The 25,333-nt window shown below is 42.3% G+C and overlaps 2 protein-coding genes across 6 annotated transcripts; one reads left to right on the top strand and one right to left on the bottom strand.

Annotated features, from left to right (window-relative positions):
* The first annotated feature begins 32 nt into the window (after nucleotides 1-32).
* On the top strand, nucleotides 33-22,469 carry HEXD (hexosaminidase D). 4 transcript variants are annotated; one of them, XM_084491853.1, is made up of 13 exons: nucleotides 33-241; nucleotides 707-816; nucleotides 912-999; nucleotides 1,100-1,264; nucleotides 2,672-2,855; nucleotides 4,211-4,282; nucleotides 4,734-4,929; nucleotides 5,880-5,962; nucleotides 6,764-6,842; nucleotides 6,918-7,019; nucleotides 7,521-7,610; nucleotides 8,084-8,252; nucleotides 22,383-22,469. In XM_084491853.1, the coding sequence occupies exons 1-12, from the start codon at nucleotides 161-163 to the stop codon at nucleotides 8,250-8,252; spliced, it is 1,419 nt and encodes a 472-aa protein (XP_084347979.1). In that variant the 5' UTR covers nucleotides 33-160; the 3' UTR covers nucleotides 22,383-22,469. The 4 variants fall into 4 exon arrangements, with proteins under 4 accessions (XP_084347979.1, XP_084347980.1, XP_084347981.1 ...); XM_084491854.1 differs by lacking the exon at nucleotides 22,383-22,469 and adding an exon at nucleotides 21,740-21,757; XM_084491855.1 differs by lacking the exon at nucleotides 22,383-22,469 and having other exon boundaries at nucleotides 7,712-8,263.
* Nucleotides 9,355-25,290, bottom strand: CYBC1 (cytochrome b-245 chaperone 1). 2 transcript variants are annotated; one of them, XM_084491858.1, is made up of 7 exons: nucleotides 25,108-25,282; nucleotides 22,461-22,587; nucleotides 21,238-21,279; nucleotides 20,001-20,074; nucleotides 15,841-15,937; nucleotides 14,268-14,412; nucleotides 9,355-13,715 (listed from the first exon to the last, which is right to left on the bottom strand). In XM_084491858.1, the coding sequence occupies exons 2-7, from the start codon at nucleotides 22,543-22,545 to the stop codon at nucleotides 13,586-13,588; spliced, it is 573 nt and encodes a 190-aa protein (XP_084347984.1). In that variant the 5' UTR covers nucleotides 22,546-22,587; nucleotides 25,108-25,282; the 3' UTR covers nucleotides 9,355-13,585. The 2 variants fall into 2 exon arrangements, with proteins under 2 accessions (XP_084347984.1, XP_084347983.1); XM_084491857.1 differs by having other exon boundaries at nucleotides 12,941-13,715; nucleotides 22,461-22,591; nucleotides 25,108-25,290.
* Nucleotides 25,291-25,333: the final 43 nt, after the last annotated feature.

Below are 25,333 nucleotides of genomic sequence, written 5' to 3' on the forward strand. Positions count from 1 at the left end.
CCCTCAAGCCCTTCCCTGAGCGATGCGCTCGGCGCCCCCCGCCCCGCCTGCCAGGGTTGAGCAGGCGGCTGCCGAGCGGCTCCCCCCCTCACACGCCCAGAGCCGAAGCGATGGAAGCGGAGCCGCGCCGCAGGCAGGAGCAATCGAGAGCGGAACGGCCATGGCGGCCGGCGGGCTGCGGCAGCGCCTGGTGCACCTGGACCTGAAGGGAGCCCCGCCGCGAGCCGCTTACCTGCGGCAGGTGAGGGGGGGGCGGCCCTAAAGCCCTAAACCCGGCCCTAAAACCCTAAACCCGACCGTAAAGCTCCGGCCCTAAGTCCTAAACCTGACCCCAAAGCCGGCCCTAAAGCCCTAAACTCAGACCCAAATCCTCAAGCCAGCCCTAAGCCCTAGAGCAGCTCTAAATCCTGGCCCTAAACCCAGCCCCAAAGCCAGCCCTAAAGCCGACCCCAAAGCCGGTCCTAAACTTCTAAATTCAGCCCCAAGGCCGGCCCTAAAGTCCTAAACCTGTCCCTAAAACCCTAAACCCATCTGTAAACCCTGGCGCCGAGTATTAAAGCTATCCCTAAGCCCCAGCCCTAAGCCCGAAAGACCTAAACCCCAGCCCAAAGCCCAAAAGTCCTAAACCCACCCCCAAAGCCGACCCTAAACCCCAACCCTAAAGGCCTAAACCCTGGCCATAAAGCCCTAAACCCCCCTGCCACAGGTGCTGCCGCTGCTCCGCACCCTGGGCGCCACAGGGCTGCTGCTGGAGTATGAGGACACCTTTCCCTACACGGGGCCGCTGGAGCCGCTGCGGGCACCACACGCCTACAGGTAGCACTGGGGGGACCGGGGGACACTGCGGGACCAGCCCAGCTTGGTTCAGCTCGGCTCGGTCCTCACTGTGCCCCCTGCCCCTTGTCCCGCAGCCGCCAGGAGCTCCAGGAGCTGCTGGGCCTCGCCAAGGAGCAGGGGCTGGAGGTGGTGCCACTGGTGCAGAGCTTTGGGCACATGGAGGTGAGCGGGGGCTTCAGGATTCCAGGATGGGGCACGGCTGAGGGTTGTGGGGACCCCCAGAGCCAGTTGAAGCTGCCTTCACCTTGGTTTTCTGCTGCAGTTCGTGCTGAAGCACAAGGAGTTTTCCCATCTGCGTGAGGTGAAGATGTTTCCCAACGCTCTCAACCCGCACAAGGAGGAGTCGCGGGCGCTGGTCAAAGCCATGATCGATCACGTCATGGCGCTGCACGAAGACGTGAAGTGGTTCCACATAGGATGCGATGAGGTGGGACTTTTCTGGAGCCAGGAGGTTTTTATCACGGCAGCAAGGGTTGAGACTTCTGCGTTTCAGTGGTGCCCTGGCCATGTGCAGGTGGAGTTCTGGGGACAGGAAGCACCAGCACGAGCCAGCATAGAAAAGCTTTCAATGCTAAGCCATCCTGGGAGCTTAGGATGTCATTCCTATTGACCTGGCTGTAATTCCCAAAGGAGAATTACGTGGGTAAATAATGATAGGACAAGGGAGAATGATCTTAAACAAGGATAGATTTAAACTAGACATCATGAGGAAATTCTTCACTTTGGGGGTGGTGAGGTAGTGGAACAGGTTGCCTAGAGAAGCTATGGATGCCCCATCCCTGGAGGTGTTTGAGGCAAGGCTGGATGGGGCCTTGGTCAACCTGATCTGGTGGCTGGCATCCCTACGTATGGCAGGGGGTTGAAACTAGGTGATCTCTAAGGTCCCTTCCAACCCAAGCCATTCTATGATTTATTCTACGAACTCAGAATTTGGTTTTACATCAAATGAGAATTCAAACTAAGGTATCAATTGGAAGTATTCATTAAGAGCCGTGAGTTGTGACATAGGATGTTGGCTCATTTTTCTGGCCAAGCTATTCGAAGTAAGCCCTTCTGGGGTGGGAAGTGGTTTTTGTTCTCTAGGCAGTTTGCCTCCTTGAAAGAGAACCCTGAGGTTTTTCTCCTTTCTCAGAGTTTCTTAAAGCTATCCCTATGGCATGCAGATCCCTGAAATTCATTGTGATCAACCTTAACTGTACTGATGCTGGCTTAGCATTTTGAATCCTGCTGTTTGGGAACTAATGGCAAGGTTAGATAGGGACATGGAAGTTTTCATAAAGCAAAATTGCACTTGCACAGAATAAACAGGTTTTAGATGAAACCTGCTGTAAAATAACAGAACTTAAATGTGTATCCATCATAATGGACCCAAATCCACTACATACATAGGAATAAGTATGCTGAGACCACTCTTGGACATGCTCCCAAATCAATTCTAGATTCATGTACAAATAATCTCCAGGACAGGAACCTCACTTTACTTATTTCAGGACCTTAGAGGTTGCTAGGTTTCTTGAACCAAGACTGGAGAGAGCTACTCCCAAGACAATCCATCCAAAACCAAATACAGCATGCCTTAATTCATATAGGAATTAAATAGGTATTTGAATTCATATATGAAGCTTCCCTTACGTGATGTATTTAGTCCAGACCAGGGTCTCCTGCAGACTGAATGTGTACAGCGTCTCCAACACTGAGATGTGCTTTGAAATATGTCCACTCAGCATGTTACAGCAGTGTGAGAGTTTTTGAGTATTGTGTGATTCAATGATACTTTGTGAAGCTTGCCCCACTTCCTGTGCAGGAAGTCAGGATTATTTGTTTGATGTTTCAGGTCTACTACCTTGGTGAAGGAGAAGAGTCAAAGCAGTGGCTGCAACAACAAGAGAACACACCAGAAAAGCTGTGCTTATCCCATATAAAAGCAGTTGCAAGTTGTATGGCCTCGTCTTACCCCACTGTGACTCCCATCGTGTGGGATGACATGCTCAGAGGGATAAGTGAGGAAACATTGGCAGGTGTGTGACCAGTGATGGGGTGAGTCATTTTGTAGCATTCAAAAAAGTCCACACAGTCAGTTGAAACAGACTTGCTGGTAGTTGAAAAATAATTTAAAAAAAAAAATGAGAATAGCTGAGGTATGGCCCAATAAACTAAGGAGAAGGGTCCTTGGCAATCATATAAACATGATCAAATCTCATTATGTATGCACGTTAGTTTTCTATATGGTAATACACAGGTAATTAACAAAAACAGTCATCATGCAGAGGCTGCCATAAATTCTGTTTTCTTTATCCACTCAAAAAAAGCTGGTCTCATCCTAAATGTCTATGCTTTTTACCACTTTCTAATGTTAGTTGTTGCTCTGTGCAGCAACTGCTGCCCATAGACCTGGTTCAGAAGGAGAGGCCATGACCCTGTGAGTGTCTTTGACAGTACATTAATGAGGAACTTAATGAGGAACTCCAGTACTGAATTGTGGAATAGCTCCACAGCCTCAATGTCAGGAACCTCCTTTGTTGAAAAATATGCAAATGCTGCTAAAAGTTGAGTAGTTCTAATGTAGATGGAGTTCCAGTATTTTCCACCTTACATGTGTGCTCTGAACAGATTTAGACAGTACCATGAAGAGCCATACAGCTCCTCGAGCACTGATTGACCTACTCATGGCTTTCATGGTGGGAAATAGTCCCAGAAAAAATCCATATACACCCCTGCAGTTTCCACAAGAGAAGCACAGCATCTAGCTACGTGTGCTCTACTGCCACAGGCAATAGCAGTCTAAAACTAAAATGATACACAGTTAAAATACTGAATTTTTGTACAATTTTACTGTAGCTTCTGAATGAGTCAGAGTTTCTCATTTAAAACTAGTCAGGCAGTTGATTATAAAAGGAAGCTAAACGTTTATCTTCATTTGGACTTTCAGGACACCTGGAAAAGCTAAGTTCTCTGCAAACACAGCTTAAACAATCCCTAACTTAAAGGGTGAATACTCCCTTTGAATTTAGCCAAAATCTTGCACGTACAGTTTGCAGCTCTACCAGTTCAGCCCAGCAGGTATACTACTAGATTCAAGAGCCTGGGAACAAGATGGACTTAGGACGAATGGCATCGCCAATGAATTGTCACTGATGGTCCACATTAGTGGTTTCAAGATGTTGTAGGACTTGAGGACCCTGACACGTGAACTTGCATGTTCAAAGTCCTGGCCAGGCTGAAAATACACATGAACACCTGAACTGTACATGAAGAATTTCAGTGACAAGCCATTGTTTGTTTTAGTCATGCATTACCGCACCAATAATATGTATTTGGTTAATACCTTTAACAGGCCATTGTCTATTATTTAGAATAACCCTGTTCCTTTCAGAGTCTGGAGTCCCACAGCTCGTGCAGCCTATGATCTGGGACTATGCAGCAGACCTGGATGTGGAGAGCAAAGGTATGTACTTCTCTGCTGAGCTGCTTAGAAGAAGAGTTTCAAAAAGACTGATCAGTGCTAATCCTTGAAGGGAAGAAAATGCATGCTGGTGGAGAAGGTGGTCATCTTGTGTAGATACAGTCCAGAGATGTTTTCAAAAGAAAAAAAAACAGCTTTGCAGCCATTATTATGCGAGAATTCTAGTGAACTACTTTAAGGCAGCAGACATTCCCCACTGAAAGAATAGGAGCTAATTTTTTGGACAAGTATACAAGACTTGCCCACCTCTTGTCAATGTTATAATGCATTTAATAGTTGTGTATTACCAGCAAAAATGACTCAGTAGACCTCATGGCTCCTTATCCAACAGAACAGTTCAGAGCCCAGAATTCCTGTTAACTGGAGCATTACAGTCAGGGCTGAAGTGGAGAAAAACCATATCTGATAAGTGTTCTTTTGTGTCTTATTTCAGTGCTTCTTGTAGAGAAGTATCGTAGATGTGGTTTCTCCAAGGTGTGGTTTGCCAGTGCTTTTAAAGGAGCTACAGGGGTGAATCAGTCTCTAACACTCGTTGGACACCACTTACAAAACCATCTTCAGTGGCTGAAAGTGGCAAGCAGTACCCCCACCGATGTGCTTCAAGGTATCGCGCTGACTGGCTGGCAAAGGTAAGTAGTATCTTTTCTAATGGTTTCAAGGATCATGTGGAAGCAAACTTCCATCCAAAAACTCTTTAAGAGGCACAAGGAAGTTGGGCATTTACAGAGGAGCTTTGCAACACTGCAATCCTTCTTGCTGGTTATACTCAGTCGGGTAAAAGCAGCAAAATGTGGATTTCAGAATTCCAGCCAACTGCTACAAGCTTTAGAAGCAGAAACAGCCTGTTGCCATACACCAACAGTAGCAGATTGGATCTGAAGGCTTGAATGTACTTTGTGCCACCTTGGACTGCTTATAAACAGCACTGTGACTCCTCCGCCCACAAATTATATTCTTCACATAACATCCAAATTCTTAACATTTGGAGTAACAATCAAAAAGGATGTGTTATATTGTAAAACAAAGAAATGGTTTTATCTGAGGCATGGAAGATCTCTCAAGTGATTGTACTCTAACTGCACAGGACAAAAGAATTTAAATTCAGCTCAACCTACAGAAGTTCTCACAGCCCTGTTGAACTCTTGAATATCCAGCAGTATTCCTTAATAATTCTTTCCAATACCTAATTACTACCAAAAGAAGTCATAGTTAACAACTCAGTGTGAAGCTGAATGTCTAATGTGGATTCAAAAATAGAAGGAAGTTTGGAGAGGAATTTGGCCTGGGGGGGGTAAAAGGTTTTTATGTGCTAGTCAAGAGGTTTAAGGGAATACCAGAGAATTGAATTCCAATGTCTAATTCTAATTTGGCTTAAGCATCACGTGTTCAGTATCTGTTCTAATTAGTAAAACAGGAATATGTAGCATTTCAGAGACGGAAGATACTTTCTCTAAGACAGAAACTGATTTTCTAAAGCTCTTTGATTTTTGGTGATTGGAATATTAACAATTCCCACTGCTTAAGTTTGTTCTAGTAATAGACTGGAATGTCTAATTAGTAAATGTGTTCTTTTTTTTAGGTATGATCACTTCTCTGTTTTGTGTGAGCTTTTCCCTGTGGCAATTCCATCATTGGCTGTATGTCTGCAGGCACTAGAGAACGGTACAATGACAACTTTATTCTCTCTGAGCTAAAGTTTAACACAAGAGTGAAATAACCTTGCCCTCAGGTTGGCACAGGCTTATCACATTTTGAGGTGGTTTGACTGTATGATCATGTTCCAAATTGCAAACAATAGATCATGCATCTCACAGGCCTGCAGTAGGGGTGTAAGAAATTCTCAACATGTATGTAAAAATAGCCATAGTATATTAATTATTGGTTGCATTTTAACCTGCAAATCATCACAGAATTCTTCGTTCATACTGGAAAAATTAAGAAATTGAATTGTTTATTTGAAAACTAACATGAAACACTGCTGGAACATAAGTGAGACTAATAATTTTTACATGTAAACAACATCTAAGTGTAAACTAATCCATTTTCTTAAAACTAATCTAAGAAGTGTGGTAAAAAAAAAAAAAAAAAAAAACTGTAGTCTCTGGCTTCTTCACAGGCAGTTACCAACAGAATATTTATCTTTCCATGTTTCTTTTTCAAAACAGAAAACCGCAACATACGTTTAACTAAGGTACTAAAAATCTTAAGTAACCTGAATGGAAAAATCATAGCTTGAAAGTGCTTCATGTAGCACAAGAAGCCCCATGAAAGACAACCTACTCACCACAACCCTCAAGATTTTTCCTTGTTCTGTTTCCATTTTACCTTTTAAAAATTCTTCATCCAAGGTGTTGGCCAATGCTGAATACTCCAGGGAAAAAAAAAAAAAAAAAAGACACACTTTTTAAAAAACATTTTGGTTGCTTAGGCTCCTTTTGTTTACTTCTACTGTCTTCTGCCCAGGTAGCTATTCTGAAACGGTTAAAGAGAATGTGGAAAAGCTCCTGGGAATGCCCAATCTGGAAATTGATACTTTCATGAGGTAAAATTCCATCTGCTGGGTTCAGATGCTTCTCATTGCATGGTAAGTTCAGAAACTAATGTTCTTTTTGGACAGCACAAGTCTGGGGACCTTTCCTGGGAGCACTATTCTTTCCCTGGTGACACAAGTTAGTTTCTACCTCAAGTCATCTGTGGATGAACTTCTTGAAAGGAACAGGTAAAAAGGTTTACTTCGATTCTGTCTGCAGGAGCGTGGGGGCTATTTCATCTACAAATTGGCTGTATATTCAAGGAAATCCAGTAAATTGACTATTCAATTCACTTAAACATCAAGCTCCACCTTTCAGGCATTGCATCCCTATATATTGACACCTCAGCAAAACATATTTTAAATATTTCTGCTGCATTCCTAAACATTCTGTGCTTTTTTTTTTTTTTAACAATCAAATTCTTTATTGAATTAGCACTTACTGCTCTTTAAACTAAAAATGAACACTTTTAATCGTATGGTTACAGAAAAAGAACTTGAAACTTACATTTCAGCAGGTGATCAGTTATTGTCATCTGCCACTAACAGTCTTTTACAAGCTAGTTCCAAAGACAGAATTAAATTTACTTATTCCTTAGGCATTATCCCCAGTTGTGAGATAAAGCTAAAGCTCTGTCACCTCCTTCTCAGCCTGCATTGCTGCTTGTTTCAAAAACTGTTCATTTTCAGATATGTCACAGGCTGGTTCAGTCCCTACCACAGAAAAAGGAAGATTATTCATCCTATAATAATGCATCATTTTCAGCCAGATGCAATAAGGTAACACCACCTATTTCACATTCTAGGGGAAAAAGTCTAATATTTCAGGTGAGCAAGTTCATTCCACTTTGAGTTCTTGCCTTTTTCTGTGTTTACTCCAGAAGCATCAATAGAAATCAATCAATATGATGTGCTCATAATACAGTTTTAAAAAGAAGAGCACATTTGTCTTAATCTGCCTTCTGTTGAACAAGATCATTGAATACAAGTACAAAATTAGTCTTCAGAGCACTCTCCCTTGTATGTGTCATTACCTAAGGAAATTACCAAGATTAATGGTACTTAAATGCAAGCAGCATCAACCTTTTGCCATTTGCACAGAATCAAGTCCCTTGAGCTCTTCTAGCAAATGCTGCTTCTGCAAAGTCATCCTAAGAACTGTATCCCCTTTAAAAGTCCCAGTAAGCTGGGCCTCCCTTGAGGCAGAACTTTCTTGCACGTGATTATTTTTTTTCCTTCTGATTTTTGGTTAGTCTTCTGTCAAAGTGGAATGCCGTGGTGCAAGACCTCCAAGCAGCCATGGAACAAGTTTTCCACAACAGTACTGTAGAGGAGTGGATGGAGGAGAACGTCCACCCCAGCCTACAAAAGCTGCAACAAGTGGTGGATGATTTAGACAAAGCAATAAAAGCACAAACCTAGGTGTGTTCCAATTAGTCTGTTTTATTCCTTGTGAAATGACATGGGGATATCTGCAACTAATCAGAGAGCTAGTTTGTCATCTGAAGAGTTGAGGCAACAACTGATTAAACAGAAGTGCACTGAGAGCAAAAAGGAATTTTTCAGCTTAATGAATGAAAATACAGACTTGAAGTCTGACACTGCTGAGCCTTAAATCACCTGCCCTGTCAGATTTGGTTTCCTCGCAGACCAGAAAGGAGTGGGTCAGAATTAATCCATATTTACAAGGCAGAAGGGAGGAAAAAAAAAAAAAAAAAAAAACTTTCCCAAATTCAGTGTATCTGCTGCACTGCAGCATTGTCCGAATTGAACCATGAGCAAAGTCTGCTGAATGAGGGGAAAAGGGCTATTGACATTATTTTAATTTTGAATTTTCAATAAGCTATAGTAAGATACATATGGGCTATACATATAGCAAGATATATGCAGACTTAACTGGAACATTAAGATAATTACAAGGGAAAGTAATTTGAAAGTCAGGTGGTTAAGTACGCTACTTAACCATGCATACTCAAGTTTGCTTCCTTGAGAGTCTTACTTTGGAAGCACAAGTATGGACATTTTCTTGGAATTGTAAAATGAGCATAGCTCTAGATGCATACAGTACAAGAACTATAGCATAGCATAACATATCTTTATCTTATCAATAAGGCTCTAGGAATTCAGCCCATCTGATTTTTAGATGGAGATACACAACTGCCCTGCAAACCTTAACTCAAAAGTTGCATACCTTTAACTCAGTAAGATCTTATTTTACTCTAATGAATCATTTGGTACACAAAATGTGTTGAAACCTGCCTTTGTTTTCCATACGGTATGTTGGTTTGGTTTAAAGAGGAAAAATGCACATTTACGCACCAGTGGAGAGTTGGTTGCGTTAGCTTATGTGACAATGTGTAAGTGAAAGCAGGGTCGGGAATAAGTTACATATTGGTGCTTCATCCACTCTGCTCTCCTCCCCAGCCAGTAGGCCTGTGCCAAGTGGTAATTTAGACAGCCATCAATATTAATACATTTCAATTACAGTCAAAGAAAAATACTAATGACATAAAACAAGTTAAAGTTGATTTTATCAATGGACTTTTATTTTTAATAGAAAAAGACAAACATACAAGGCCTTGCTGAAATTCTACTTGCATATTAAAGTAAAAAAAGCTATTTCTAAGTATTTTCCAGAAGTATTTCTGCCTCAGCAACCTACTACAGCGTCAGAACTATCACTTCTTTAGTATGTAAGCCAGCTTGGGTTTTATTATTTGTGTAACTTCATGAATATAGCACAAGAGTCACATTTCTAGTATATGGCATAGTTTGATGTTCTTTGAAACCAAAGAAGTGATCCTAGTTACTGGCACATCTCATTTTGGGAAATACAGGAATATTAGAGCATAGTTTAGATAATGCAACTTTCTACCTTTGTACAACACGAAGTCTAGCTTCTGTTCAGTGTGACTATTAAGACCAGGATCTCTCCCAACTGTATACACACAATTAACTTCAAAATGTGCTACTCAAGTTTAAGCTGAAGCATCTGCCAAATGGTTCTTCTGATAGTTATATTGAAAAGCGTTATTTATAGAAAGTGTTTGGTTTATGGGGCAGTAGGGTAGATTTTAACATGTTATGCAGACTCCAAAGTGTACTTAAGTCATATATGAGCTACAGCTGCCTGATCTCAGGTTACTAGGCATCCTGAGGTACAGAAAGCTTGAATACGTCTCTTGTAATACTGTTCTAGGCGTACACTAGCCAAAACTAGTCTTTTACTCACTCCTTTTAGTACCGCAGCTTTAGATCAGGCACACATAAGGCTACATTTACTGAGCCTTTTTATATGCTAGACCCAAGAGAAACTGAGAAAACAAAAGGTTTCAACAAAACACTGACAGTGACAAGAAAAGATGAGAGGACAATTAAAAAGAGTGAGGCAGCTGAGGCACTCTGGAGGATAGCAAGGCCAGAACAGAACCTGTCCTGAGTTAGCACCTGCTGTTCTGAGCAGTTCAAGCTATTTCACGAGTCCACAAACATTGCCACAACCAGATCCGTGTGAACTGCAACTTGCAGGTTATTTTTCCATGCACAGTTACTGCAAAACATGGAAATCTGGTTATCTGGCTACGTCTCCCAACTACAAAGGACAAACCGTTTAACCAAGACAGTTCAAAACCTGAATCAAGAAACACACAGTCAAGAAACACAGACTGATACACATTCACCTATAGAATCCAAGGACCAAGTTGCATTTACTTGCACTGTAGGTTGGTTTCATGATATACTAAGCTCCCAGTTGTACATATCAGGTCCGTAGTGTCCAACATATGGCCTGCAGGCAGAACCCACAGCATTTAAGGAATTCTGTCACCCTTTGTTGTTAGCAGTCTACAGAATTCAGGTTCTCATTTGAAACTGTTTTAGATCATTCCTGCCTGTGGCAGGGGGGTTGAAACCAGATGATCTTTAAGGTCCCTTCCAACCCAAGCCATTTTATGATTCCATTCTGTCATTCTAGATTTTATGGGAACAGAGCTGCCATGTGCAAAACAAACAGTACAGGGAGGATCACACCAGCTGTTCTAAATGAAAGACGGGGCTTCAAAATTCCAGTCCTCTCTTGCCTGCCTAGTATAAATAGGAAATCAGAGGGTGAGAGGACCACTGCAGAACATCTTAAAGGAGCTGAGCATTGGACAGCAGCTATAAATGCAACTTATTCCACAGAACGTATTACAAGCTACCTAATACCTTACAGCAGGTCTTGCCGCTTTCTGGAAATTGAGTTTTCCTTACATTTTGGTTTAGTCTTTATATAATATTACATGATACCTAAGTACATAATGCTAATATCCAGAATGCACAGCAAGCTAGATGAACAGAAGAACTCAGCAGAAGCAGGGCACATGATACAGTATAGCATTAGATCAACAGAAATGCCTTTATAAAAACAGTTTTTATCTAGAAAGCCAAAACATGTTGTGTATTTTCCCTGTGACATTACCTCTCATGGAAATATAAAAAAAAAAAAAAAAACAACTGTGAAATCAAGATCAAATGCAGGCAGTTTTGTCCATTTCATCCGCTTAATGGTCAAATCTGTAGGTTCAGAATATTAAGTGCAATGCACAGGCACGCTGTGTACTCCTGCTGGATATCCTTGCTATAAAACAGGTATCTGTAGGTAGAGCTCTCTTACATTATATCATTCATACGCAGTTCTTACAGTATTTACTCCTGGAAGTCCTTACAACACTTGATGCTGCTCATTTTACAGAGTGCTGAAAAAAGTTTTCCAAATGCCAAATCTCATTCTCCTCTCCAGATTAAGTATTACTGAGGGTACATATTAGAGTGGATTTAAATTAAGATCTCTCTAAAGTGTTATATTCTGTTTTTTATTTTATAACAGGTTTGAGGATTTGTAGTTTTACAGCTGTGCTTTAGAATAAAGGTCAAATATGGTTAATTAGCTGCAACCTATTTTCCCACATTAGTACATGGCAGCCTCATAAACCTAGCAATGTGGAAATTAAAAGCCAAAGAATTAGCCAACCAGTTTGGAGGACTTCACAAGCACATCCATTTGCAGAGGTCTGCTTTGATACCAACATGACTACAAGTTTCTCATATTTTATACTGATAGACCTGCTTCTGTGCCACAGTTGAGCTGCATCAAAAGCAGCTCTCTCCCTGTTACACTTTTGATAAACCTTTCAAAGCAACAACAGTAAGATTACGTCTGTCTCACAGCTGACATAAATGGCTGGAAGCAAAAGCAAAATCATGATACAGCCTGTCTTTGGTCAGATAAGCATGTGCACAGTTTCCTACAGCTGGAACATGCTACGTGATCTAGCTTCTGCTGAAATCATTTCATAGCTTTTACTTTAAGAGGTAGAGTGCTTTGAAACAGAAAAGCAGGTTAAGCCCTGAAGAAACTGTTGATAAAAGACATTTAACTGCTAGCTAAACATGAAGGCAGACCACTCAGTTACCTGGTAGCCCATTCAGATCTCCTTGAGGAATCTGTACTACAAATATTTTTTTAAGGCAGGTCTTAAAACCATACAACTCCTAACACAAGCTGATCAACTTTAATACAAGCAATTTTAGCACGCGGAAGGAAACTGCAATTCATTACAACTTTTGTCTTACCGTACTGACATGTTTATATAGGCACAAGGAATTTTTAGTTCCAGCAAAACATGTTGACTAATAGAGGTAGCTTTAACTTGGAAAAAGTACCTTGGAAAGTCTATATTTATGTATTTGTGAAACGACAGGTCAGAACAGAGGACAGTACCGAGTAAGACATGGGCATAAGGGAAACATTAGATATATCCCAGATATCTTTAAAAAAAAAAAAAAAAAAACATTTCAAGTGAGGAAATATAAAAAAAAATCTAGGCTGCAATGTATGACAGTCCTTTCCCTACCTAAAAGTAACATGTGCTTGTCTCCTTTCTAAATACACAGTTAAAATAGTAGAAGTTTAAGTCTAGAATAAGGCTACTCTATCTTTGGGTAGTCTATGCCCAGAAGTTAAACAGAACAGGATTAAGTCAGAGCATGTCAAAAACTGGATGATCAACCTGATCATTCTGTGGTTATTATTTATGGCTCCTTGGCAAGTCAAAGAGAAGACAGTGCAATCAATTGATCAACCTGATGTTTAGAATTCCAGACAGTCACTCAAACTTTGATTCCCACTAGTATCTAATGGCAAGTCAGTAGTAGAGAATATAAAAGTGCCACTACCCTGCATCACCTTATTGTATATATTAAACTGCTTAAAAACAATTTAGCAATATATTCCATCATACGCAATACTTCAAGGAAAACCTCAAAGCACTGTGTTATGAATTACAAGTTCAACTATTCTGTATTTCACATACTGTACCTGCAGCAGATGTTTGCAATAAGTGGAAGTTTTCATCTGTATCTCCACTTCATTAATGGAAAAGTAATAAACAATTTCAAACCAATACATTAATAAATAACCATTCCTAAATGTGTTCGATGAGCTGACAAAATTCAGAAGACAGCAACCTCCACATTCAGGAACTAAGTCAAAGGAAGAAATAAAACAATTTGCTTTGGACTCTACAATGGCATTATTGGGAGTGTGGATCTTGAAGCAGTTTAGCACTGTAAGAGGTGCCCTAAGACAGATTCCTCCCATTGAAAATGCACATGTATATAAATGCCCTGGTCAAGACTGAGGAATTTCTTTCTGAAGAACCAGCATATTTTCCAGATGTTTGAAAAATCTCTGCTTTCTTCAGCTCATGACAGTATTAATATTCATCCTGTGGTTCATCAGCGTCACTAGCCTCTGTTTCGCTGCTCTCATAGAGATCTTGTTGGCTTGCCACTCTGTCCAATTCCAGAAAGCTAGTAATGAGCTTGGCAACTGCTTCCACATCACTGTGGGAAGGAAGAAACAGTGTAAGAGTTAATGGAATTGTAGTGCTGATTAAACAAAAACAGGCACACTAATTCTTGAGAATCGCTGGTTGAAGGACCAGTTGATACATGGCATAGAGCATGACTGACAGCATCCCACATGTGAAGGCATGCAAAGCCAAGCAATTACTACCACATCAGAATACAATCCTTTTTCCACAGGCCCTGCTGCAAGATTCCTTGTAAGGTGCTGCTTTTATTATCAATCCTTTGGCAACTGATGATTACGCTCTTTGCAAAACAATCAAATTAATTAATCTGCCATTGCACAGTTGAGCTGTGAAGCAGGCATGCAGTACTAAGGCATCTAAAACACCTAAATACAGTAAGTCTCCTGATCAGGATGGTATTAAAAATTAAAAGGATTAAAGAAGTTGAACTGAACAACACAAGGTAACATCAACATGCATAATAATAGAACCAAGATAACTGTCTCAATAGTTGGCAGTTACTGGTCCATGTGATTGGTATTTCCTATCTTATACTTCATAATTAAAAAAATCCACACTTCACCTTCTACAGCCCAGAACAGCGCTCTGAGTCAGTGGGTGTGAAAATCCAGTGATAAACCGTAGCACAACCATGTAACCCTTCCCAAAATACCGCACAGTCTCTTCTTCCACATCCACATCTCTGATCTCATGCAGTAGAGCCACCACTGTAAACAGATGTGAAAAATAAAGTCTATTACTATCATTCCTGAAAACTCTCAGCACTACTACTCCTGACTTGTGGGACTGGAACTCTGTTCTTGAGCACTATTGCTCTGATCCCGTACAACTAGCACTTTTACAATACCAAGCAATTGCTGAGCAATTCAGGCAAAACAAATTGTGAACGAAATGCAGACAGGACAAACTGCAGACAGGAACTGCATGAAGTTCAAAGGGAATCTTGTGAATCTTGTACCTGGGCAAGAATAATCCCAAGCATTAGTACAAGCTGGGGGCCAACCAGCTGCAAAGCACCTCTGAAGAGAAGGACAAACAAACCAGGTTTGTTTAATCTGGAGCAGAGGAGGCTCAGGGCAGACCTTATTGTTCTCTGCAACTGAAAGGAAGGTGTGGGGAGTTAGGGATTGGCCTCTTCTCACAGATAACTAGCGATAGGACTAGAGGGAATGGTCTCAAGTGGCACCAGGGGAGGTTCAGGTTGGAAATGAGGAGACATTTCTTCTCAGAAAGAGCAGTCTGGCATTGGGACGGGTTGCCCAGGGAGGTGGAGTCACCATTCCTGGGGGTATTCAAAGAAAGGTTGGATGTGGTGCTTGGGGACATGGTTTAGTAGGTGATGGTGGTATAGAGATGGTTGGACCAGATGATCCTGGAGGTCTTTTCCAGCCTTAATGATTTTATGTTCCCCAGAGAGGTGAAATCTCCAGTCTCAGATACATTCAAACCCCAGCTGGACACAGTCCTGAGCAACCTGCTCTTGTTGGCCCTGCTTTGACAAATTACCTGCTCTGGATTTGGTTGCTTACCGCTTTGAAATGGGTTGCATACCACAGGTTAGGAACCCAAGTGTACTTGCTGTATCAACCCATACATGTATGAATAAAATATACAGAAGCATAAAATGGAATGGCCACTAATTTTTTTTTTTTTTTTTTTAAGTGTGCTTTCCCTAGACGTCTAATTGCTCTCCCATCCTCAGTTACCAGTTCTGCAATATGCAACATGCCTTCTTGCACATCATATCTAAAGATTTGCCTGCTACTAAACTTGAGTTAGAACAGAAATTTCAACCCTGGGATCCAAGTTTTCTGCCTTTCCACCAGTCCCATTAGCAAAGTAGGATAGGAAAATATGAGCATTTCCAAAGGAATGGCTCAGACTATTACAGAAAGCCACACATAAGCTTAGTTATCCTGAATTAAAATGACTAACACAATGCTTTCAGTACCCCAACCTGAAAAACACTTCGGTCCTGAGAGGCAGTTTATGACTTCTGCAGCTTGGAAGCAAAATAGATACGGAAACAAGTGTGGCTAACTGGAGTACAAAACTGCAGAGAATGTTATCAAATGGGTAAGCACGCATTTGTTGTTAATCAATCACAGTTGCTACCAGAGATACTGCTTTCTCACCTTGTTCATTGCCTCCTTTTGATAAAGTCAGTATTTTTCTGTAGAGGTTGAATGTTTTTAGGCAGACTGTTCCCTTGTTCTTATCAAATATAGCTTCCTGTAAAATTGTAAAACACAAAATAGTAATAAGAATAACTGTCCTGGTTTCAGTTAGCACAGAATTAATTTTCTTCCTAGTAGCTGGTGGAATGCTGTGTTTTGGCTTAGAATGAGAAGAGTGCTGATAACACCCCGATGCTTTAATTGTTGCAGAGCAGTGCTTATACTAAGCCAAGGACATCTCAGCCTTTGCTCTGTCCTGCCAACGGGCAGGCTGGGGGGTGCAGTAAGAGCTGGGAGGGGACAGACCCAGGACAGGTGACCCAAACTAGCCAAAGGGGTATTCCATACCATCTGACGTCATGCTAAACAATATATAGGGGTGGCTAGCCGGGGGGAGGGGGCCGGACTGCTCGGGGTTAGGCTGGGCATCGGTCAGCGGGTGGTGAGCAATTGCATTGTGCATCACTTGTTTGTACATACTATTATTACTTTCGTATTATCACCATTGTATCATCATTATTATTATTGTTATTATTATTTTGTTATTTTTTTTTTCCTGTCTTATTAAACTGTCTTTATCTCAACTCACGGGCTTCACTTTCCATTTCTCTCCCCCGTCCCAGAGAGGGAGGGGGGAGGGTGAGCGAACGGCTGCGTGGTGTTTAGCTGCCGGTCGGGTTAAACCACGACAGTCTTTTTGGCGCCCAACGTGGGGCCCGAAAGGTTGAGATAACGGCAGATCTGATCAGAGTGTGTTAAACTAAAATTGGTGTAAGGATTAGACCTGCTTAATAGTCACTTGTCATGATGCTGATTGCTTTAATCACAACTCTGCTGCGCCTGTTTTCCAAATTGAGTATTATAGTACATTATTTTCCGTATTTGCTCTCTGTAGTGTTGTTTCTCCTCTCCGGGCCCTGGTTTCAGACCATGGAGAGGACATGAGAAAGTGGGATGGAAAATCTACCGCGACCCTAGAGGCACGGGTACGTGAGTTGCAAAAGAAAACAATCAGGAAAAAGGGATTCTCCGAAAAGTTTGCTGCTCCAACTTCCAGCAGACAGTCCTTCAAACACAGAAACGAGGAAGATTCTGACCAGGATTAGGGGGGCCCTGCCTCCAGCCAGGGGGAGGAAAGGGACAATCGAGTTTATTGGACTGTGTGGATTCGATGGCCTGGCACATCACGCGCACAGAAGTATAAGGCTTTAGTAGACACCGGTGCACAATGTACTATAATGCCATCGAGCTATAAAGGACCAGAGCCCATCTATATTTGTGGAGTGACAGGGGGATCTCAGCAGTTGACTGTATTGGAGGCTGAAGTGAGTCTGACTGGGAATGAGTGGGAAAAGCACCGCATTGTGACTGGTCCGGATGCTCCATGTATCCTTGGCATAGACTATCTTAGAAGAGGATACTGCAAGGACCCAAAAGGGTTCCGGTGGGCTTTTGGTATTGCTGCCTTAGAGACAGAGGGCATTAAACAATTATCTACCTTGCCTGGTCTCTCAGAGGACCCCTCTGTTGTGGGGTTGCTGAGGGTCGAAGAACAGCAAGTGCCAATTGCTACCACAACTGTGCACCGGCGGCAATATCGCACCAACCGAGACTCCCTGATTCCCATCCATAAGCTAATTCGTCAATTGGAGAGCCAAGGAGTGATCAGCAAGACTCATTCACCTTTCAATAGTCCCATATGGCCAGTGCGAAAGTCTAATGGCGAGTGGAGACTAACAGTGGACTATCGCGGCCTGAACGAAGTCACGCCACCACTGAGTGCTGCAGTGCCGGACATGCTGGAACTTCAGTATGAACTTGAATCGAAGGCAGCCAAGTGGTACGCCACAATTGATATCGCTAATGCATTTTTCTCCATCCCTCTAGCAGCAGAGTGCAGGCCACAATTTGCCTTCACTTGGAGGGGAGTCCAATATACTTGGAATAGGCTGCCCCAGGGGTGGAAACACAGCCCTACCATTTGCCATGGGCTGATCCAGTCTGCACTAGAGCAGGGGGAAGCTCCTGAACACCTGCAGTACATCGATGACATTATTGTGTGGGGTGACACAGCAGAGGAAGTTTTCGAGAAAGGGAAGAAAATAGTCCAAATCCTTCTGAAAGCCGGTTTTGCCATAAAACAAAATAAAGTCAAAGGACCTGCACGGGAGATCCAGTTTTTAGGAATAAAATGGCAAGATGGACGTCGTCAAATCCCAATGGATGTGATCAACAAAATAACAGCTATGTCTCCACCAACTAACAAAAAAGAAACACAGACTTTCCTAGGTGTTGTGGGGTTTTGGAGAATGCACATCCCAAATTACAGTCTGATTGTAAACCCACTCTACCAAGTAACTCGTAAGAAGAATGAGTTTGAATGGGGCCCTGAACAACGACAAGCCTTTGAACAAATCAAGCAGGAAATAGTCCATGCAGTAGCCCTTGGGCCAGTTCGAACAGGACCAGATGTAAAGAATGTGCTCTACACTGCAGCCGGGGAGAACGGCCCCACCTGGAGCCTCTGGCAGAAAGAACCTGGGGAAACTCGAGGTCGGCCTCTGGGGTTTTGGAGTCGGGGATACAGAGGATCTGAGGCCCGCTATACTCCAACTGAAAAGGAGATATTGGCAGCATATGAAGGAGTTCGATCTGCTTCGGAGGTGGTCGGTACTGAAGCGCAGCTCCTCCTAGCACCCCGATTACCGGTACTAGGCTGGATGTTCAAGGGAAGGGTCCCCTCTACGCATCATGCAACTGATGCTACATGGAGCAAGTGGGTTGCACTGATTACTCAGCGGGCTCGAATAGGAAACCCCAGTCGCCCAGGAATATTGGAAGTGATCATGGACTGGCCAGAAGGCAAATACTTTGGGATATCATCAGAGGAGGAGGTGGGTCGTGCTGAAGAAGCCCCACGTTGGGCGCCAAAAAGACTGTCGTGGTTTAACCCGACCGGCAGCTAAACACCACGCAGCCGTTCGCTCACCCTCCCCCCTCCCTCTCTGGGACGGGGGAGAGAAATGGAAAGTGAAGCCCGTGAGTTGAGATAAAGACAGTTTAATAAGACAGGAAAAAAAAAATAACAAAATAATAATAACAATAATAATAATGATGATACAATGGTGATAATACGAAAGTAATAATAGTATGTACAAACAAGTGATGCACAATGCAATTGCTCACCACCCGCTGACCAATGCCCAGCCTAACCCCGAGCAGTCCGGCCCCCTCCCCCCGGCTAGCCACCCCTATATATTGTTTAGCATGACGTCAGATGGTATGGAATACCCCTTTGGCTAGTTTGGGTCACCTGTCCTGGGTCTGTCCCCTCCCAGCTCTTACTGCACCCCCCAGCCTGCCCGTTGGCAGGACAGAGCAAAGGCTGAGATGTCCTTGGCTTAGTATAAGCACTGCTCTGCAACAATTAAAGCATCGGGGTGTTATCAGCACTCTTCTCATTCTAAGCCAAAACACAGCATTCCACCAGCTACTAGGAAGAAAATTAATTCTGTGCTAACTGAAACCAGGACAATAACATCAATAGCTAGGCTTCAAAGTATAATACATATAGCAGTTACATGTGAAAATTATCAGAAAAATATATAGCTATTTTTAATAGAGACAGTCTTCTACTATTGGGCCATTAAAACCGAAGTCTTGCTCTTGGCTTTTAACAGGCTTCACCATATCTCCTACACAATTTCTAAAGCCAAGTTAGAGCTGGTTTCACTGCCCGTCCTGCTACATTCTTCATGTAATAAAAACTATGCCTGAAATAAAACCTGAACACTTGGTGCTCCTGTAATTCTCACTTTTCACATATGCATTTGGCTTATTTTGCTCATTTACATGGACAAAGCCACAAAGCATCTTAGGGCAGGTCTTCCCTTTAAAAAAGGCTTATGTTTAGCATCATTGTCATGCTTATGTAGTTCAAGAATTAAGTGCCCTAATTAATTCTAGTCCCAGTATAGCAATTTCAAAGTGTTTCCTCTAAACTAAAAGCATAAATTGTTTTAACTTCATGATACTAAAGTGCATCAGGCCACCAAAGTCAACGCCTGACTGTTTCTGAACTAGCACAACAGCCTCATTTCCTCAGTTTAGCATCTTACCTCCCACTGCTCCAGATTCTGTGCTGCCACAAAGAAACACCCAGCCATGTAGAAGAGCTTCCATGCCAAGCTGTCTGAACAACAAAAGATGTACAAGTTTAGGATTTTTCCTTCTTTGGTATTCAACATTTTAAGATCTACATGTGCCTTTAAAAGGCAACAAGGAAAAAAGTGGTTTCTCTGGTGCAACATTTTTGCCTAAGTATGATATAAGCTATTTTACAGCACTTTTCCAAAATAATAAAAGTGGAATTATTTTTTTCCAAAGACTCCATCTACACTGGGCTCCAAACCATGCAGAATTTTAAGTATATGTATTATTTCCAAGGCTGTAGCATCATTACACATCTTTCTTCCCTAAAAGCAAAAGGCATCTTAAAAGGCATCCACAAAACTCTCAACCTGCCATCAACTCCCAAACATTAGTGCTGCAGAGGACAAGGGTGAGGGACAACAGAAAGCAATTCACTGAAGCAAACATGTTTCTTCATAAAAGGAAAGTCAGCCCTCTTGACAAACATTTATTTTATATTATTAAATGTTTACATATAGCAGCCTAAACAACATGCTTATTCAGACTTTCACTGGCAGGAGAGCAGAACTGTGCTCAGAATTATTTCAGAGTACTTTGTAGCAATGTCTAAGATGTCTGATATAGTTGGAGTCAGAAGCAGCATTCACTGGACTTAAGCTCTTCCAATAAAAAAAATATGGACTATATCAGTAGAATATTCCTATACACTGTTTAGCTTTAAAATTTGAGACTCAACAGGATGCAGCAAGAGAATCACAGGACAGCCTACGGAATTCCACATATGGAAGGATTTGTCATTCGATGTATTCTGCTCTATTGGCAGTGGGGGATGCAGCAGTAACTGTTCTTTAAAGGTTTTCTTTAAAGTTTTTTTGTTTGTTTGTTTAAGTAATCTCTGCTAGTGATGCTCTAACAGTTTCCAGAGAAACAGAGCACTTCCAAAGGCAACGCAATCATTTCACTATGGTGGCAAACAATCATGATGTGACTTCCAGGAGAGCTGTGAGGACCAACTAATCACATTTTTAAAACACTCTGAAAGCAAAATATGCCAGAGTACTAAATATCAGACACAGGCAACAATTATTGGATTTTAATATCGACACCACGAAGTATGACAGGTACCTATACTGCCTTTATGAGGCCAGACAGAGCCGCATGGAGTCAAAGACAGATCAACAGAAAAAAATGGTAGGCCATTACCTGCACTGTAATAAGCAGCAGCCAACCCTATGGAGGCTATTCCTAGAATAAGAGGAGAGAATTAGAACAAGCAGCTCACACCACCTAAGATTCCCTGAAAACATATGAATACTCAAATTAAAGCAATTACTTATCAGAATACTTTTCAAAAAAAGGGACTTGCAATTGCAACACTGATTACTATACAAAGACAGTCAGTTATTTTTCTCTGAACTCAGTATAAAAATCTCCCATTCTCTATATAAAGAAATTAAGAAGCAGAGGGGACTGAGATCAGAAATAAAAGGTAGTAACAGAATCATGGACAGGATTTCAGAGGGACTCTCAGTCTAATTGCACCTACTGCCTCTCGAGCACAGTACAGCATTGAGTGTGCTAGCATTTATGTTCATCATGCTTACACTACAAAGGTTATTTTTCCCCTCTTAAGTGCTGTGGAGCCAACAGAAGAGTTGTGCAATACAGTTATGTCAGAGGCTACCAACTGCTTTCTTCCATTCAGGAGGAAGCTGTGGCAGAGCGACTGCAACTGCAAAGATCTTGTCTCGATGCAGCTTTGACAAACCAAATCACTGAAAACAATGACAATGTTCTAGTGTTAATGCAGTGGGATCTACCCAAGTGGAAAGTAAGATATACCACATTTCCCCCACAAGCTCTCAGGGTGGTCCTAATAGATACCACCCCTATTTTTTTCTGCATATACAATACTGTTTAAAAACAGATGGCTTTCAGAACATCAGGCACAACTTCCTATTTCACATACACAGTGCCATCAAGAGTTCACTGTTAGCCACATGCAAGATCTATCTCCAGCATTGCTCCAGTGCATCCACTGCAAATTTTTCCGTTTCTGAGAACCTCAAGTTTTCAGTGCAAGCATGGGTTCTCTTCAGAAGTTCCAAACATCTACATTGTTCTATGACACAACTTTCTTTTCCTGACCTTTCAAGACTCTTAGAATTCAGTCCATGAGCCTCTGAGGTTCTGCAGGTGACAGACTGAAAAATAATCAGTCACAGAGTAAAACTACCACACTCAGGAAGAGATTTCAGACCCACTGAGAAACTGCACTAAAGGAGAATTCAAGTAAAAATCATGTTCCACGAAGAAGACACCTGAAAGATACACATTTCTCGCTACAGGCTCTTCCAGGAATTTATTTCTTCACCCCTTTCCTTAAAGCAAGCTCTGAAATGAACAGAGGAATACTGCAGTCTTACCAACAAAGACAGACCAAGATCTGATGCCAGGTGACCTCTTCAGATGAAGAAAGGAACTTGTGCGGTTTTCAACCAGCATGTACATCTTCAGAAGAAACTCCAAACAGCCCAGTCTGACTCATGAAACCTTGCTGGACAAAACAGAGAAATAGTAAGTTGTTGCTGACTCCAACACTCTCCCTTCTTAGCATTTGTCAGGGCTTCTTATCAAGTCTTAACCTAGACTACAAACATGTACCAGTTTGGGACAGGGCCTTTTTCCTCACAGGAATAACAATATGCACGCTTTAAAAAGCACAAACGCTCAGGTGGAAGAGACTTGCATAACAGAAAACTGAACTACTCTCCAAGAAATTTCTTACTTCAGGGATAAAGTTTCTATTCCTTTCTGCCACAACCCACTTGCAGAAGGCAATGTGGAAAAACAAGAACTTGAAATGATGTGAGTGCTTCATGAATTAACAATTCTTCAAACTAATAAATCAATAAGTGTTCCTTGACAGCATTTGTACTAACTGCAAAGGCAGCCACAATGTACTAGCAGCTGAAGCGGGACAACGCAGCCTTTTGCACTGCACACGCTGGGTCTCATTCCAAGTGACAGAACAGCAGGGGTTACAGCCTCAGCCTAACCAAGTGCCAGTGTCATATAATGCCATATACGGCCCTCCATCCTCCAAGCCAAATCCAGAATAGAAACAGATTTCCACTAATGCTCCACTCTCCCAAGCAACATCATGTCTTCAGCCTAAACACAAAGTAACAGCAGAGATTAAGACAACAGGTACTAGTCAAAACCAGTAAGAGCTGGACAACCCCACGCAGCATTTTCAGCATCTATTTATTATCTACAATATAGAGAATTTGACTTCTGACATGACTGTGAGCTCCAGGGCAAAACCCAATCCTACCTTAATACTATCAGCACAGGCATAAAAACAAATTTGTACCAGATTCAAGGAGCATAAAAACCCAGCTGATCTGATCAGAATTGTCGACAGAGAAAGGACAGGCTGCTTACTGCTTCTCTTCCAGTAAGCAAGTCGAGATTTGTCATTACAAAGACCACAATCCAGTAAAAGTGAAATAGAAATAAATGGTAAGCATTGCATCATAACGTTATCAGGGTATATGTTGGCTTCAATCAAGAATTTATTCCATTATTTTCTCTTTGTTACAACCTTAATACTAATTAAGGTAGAGGGTTCTAAGCACTTCTTCCAAGAGGGATTTCTACAAAGAATATCCTACAAAGCATATCAACTTCCCCAATTGGTATGTTAGGAACCTTAATATTTGTGAATCATTCTGGGGCTGTAAGACCTTAAACATTAAACAGTTCATTAATTATTGAGGACACTAAGCACCAATTCCTTCTATTGACTTGGTATTTTCATCATTAAACAGCCAACTCAAGTCATTTTGCAGGAGCTTAGCATTAAGAAGGTATTAGCTGCATACATCTGATACGGCTTTCCTGAAGAATACCCATATTCAATGCATCTTCAAAAAACCATGAAAAACAGAGCAGGCCCAAGCACATCCAGGCTGACAGGAAAAAAGTATGCAATTTTTAGTCCTTTATCTTGCCATTCTTAAATGCTACATGACACTCCCACAGTTCTGCACAGACGAGCTAGTGTTGATACAAAGCTGCAAGCGATTTGGTTTTCCATTTAATAAAACTGACTTGGTAATGTCTTTTCATTTAAATAAAAAGCACACAGGACTGATTTCAATCTCTTCACAGCACATCTAAGAGAATCTGAAACTTATGTACGTGCTCCATCTCCTCCGGATGTTACGCATGAAATTTTGATTTTCAAATGGCTTTTCTGGGGTGCTCTCTATGCATCTGAATAGATTTCTGCATGTACAAAGTAGTTTCCTGCCTACAACCTAAAAAGTATCTGATAAGGCATCAAATACACAGAGATACCTGCAAAAAAATGGCTATATTTAATGAAATACACACTCAGGTGAAAACAGAGTGTATTTGCATAGAAGTTTAATCCATAAATGCAAGCTTCTATTATGCCTTCCTTCCCCTCCCATATTCATTCAGGGAAGTCTAACCATGCAAATGCCAGTGTCAGCTTAGTGTCATCCAAACCAGGGGCATAATCTCAGACACAGGTGTGTGCAAGACAGGTGCCTCAGGGAATACAAAGCACAAAGGCACTTCCTAGAAGTCATGGGCATGCTTTTAAGAACCACGGCAAGTTTGCCACAACAATTTTAAGATCGCAACAGGACACAAGCAGCTCTAAAGCAATTTATCGAGTTTGACATTAAACTGATCCCCAGCACCATGTGAAACACAGACACATTTCCTCCAGACCCCAAAAGCCGCTGAAAGCCCCAGGATCCACGGTACACTTGAAATAGATCAACAAACGATAAAGGACTGATGAACACCATCACGAAGTCCGAGCGATGCCTCAGCATCCCGCCCCACCCCACAGAGATGCCCCCGCCATGCCACCCTCCGCCTGACGGGGGCTGCACCCCAGCCCGCCCCACACCGGACCAGCGCCCCTTGAGCCCGGACCAGCCCCTACCGGCGCCTCTCCAGCCCCTACCGGACCGTCCCGGTGCCCCTTCAGCCCGGTTGCCCCACAAAAGGCGCCGCTCCCCACTGCCCTACCTGCCCCCGTTGCCGTCGCAGTACAGCAGCGCCTCGGGGAGGATGCTTGGTGCCTTCGCTTCCTGCAGCCCCCGACCACAAAGAGCCGCTACCGGGCCACAATGGTGCCTCGTCCGTCTTAAGAAGGGTCGGATGTGCCGGCGGCCATTTTTAGTGAGGGCAAAGCGGTGGCTGAAGAAACCCGCCCGCCCCGCTCAGGGGTGGCTTGGTTCTCGCTAGAGGAGGA

The sequence above is a fragment of the Aythya ferina genome (genome assembly GCF_964211825.1).
Source record: "Aythya ferina genome assembly, chromosome: 18".
In the NCBI taxonomy this organism is placed as follows: domain Eukaryota; kingdom Metazoa; phylum Chordata; class Aves; order Anseriformes; family Anatidae; genus Aythya; species Aythya ferina.

Bases quoted from the DNA above. Each gene is read 5' to 3' on its own strand.
- CYBC1 (XM_084491858.1), bottom strand. From the start codon at position 22,545: ATGTACATGCTGGTTGAAAACCGCACAAGTTCCTTTCTTCATCTGAAG. The intron at 14,413-15,840 runs GTGAGAAAGCAG...ATCTGTTTACAG, and splicing joins AAAAGGAGGCAATGAACAAG to TGGTGGCTCTACTGCATGAG. The intron at 13,716-14,267 runs GTGAAGTGTGGA...TCCTTCCCACAG, and splicing joins GCTGTTCTGGGCTGTAGAAG to TGATGTGGAAGCAGTTGCCA.
- HEXD (XM_084491853.1), top strand. From the start codon at position 161: ATGGCGGCCGGCGGGCTGCGGCAGCGCCTGGTGCACCTGGACCTGAAG. The intron at 817-911 runs GTAGCACTGGGG...CTTGTCCCGCAG, and splicing joins CGGGCACCACACGCCTACAG to CCGCCAGGAGCTCCAGGAGC. The intron at 2,856-4,210 runs GTGTGTGACCAG...TGTTCCTTTCAG, and splicing joins AAGTGAGGAAACATTGGCAG to AGTCTGGAGTCCCACAGCTC.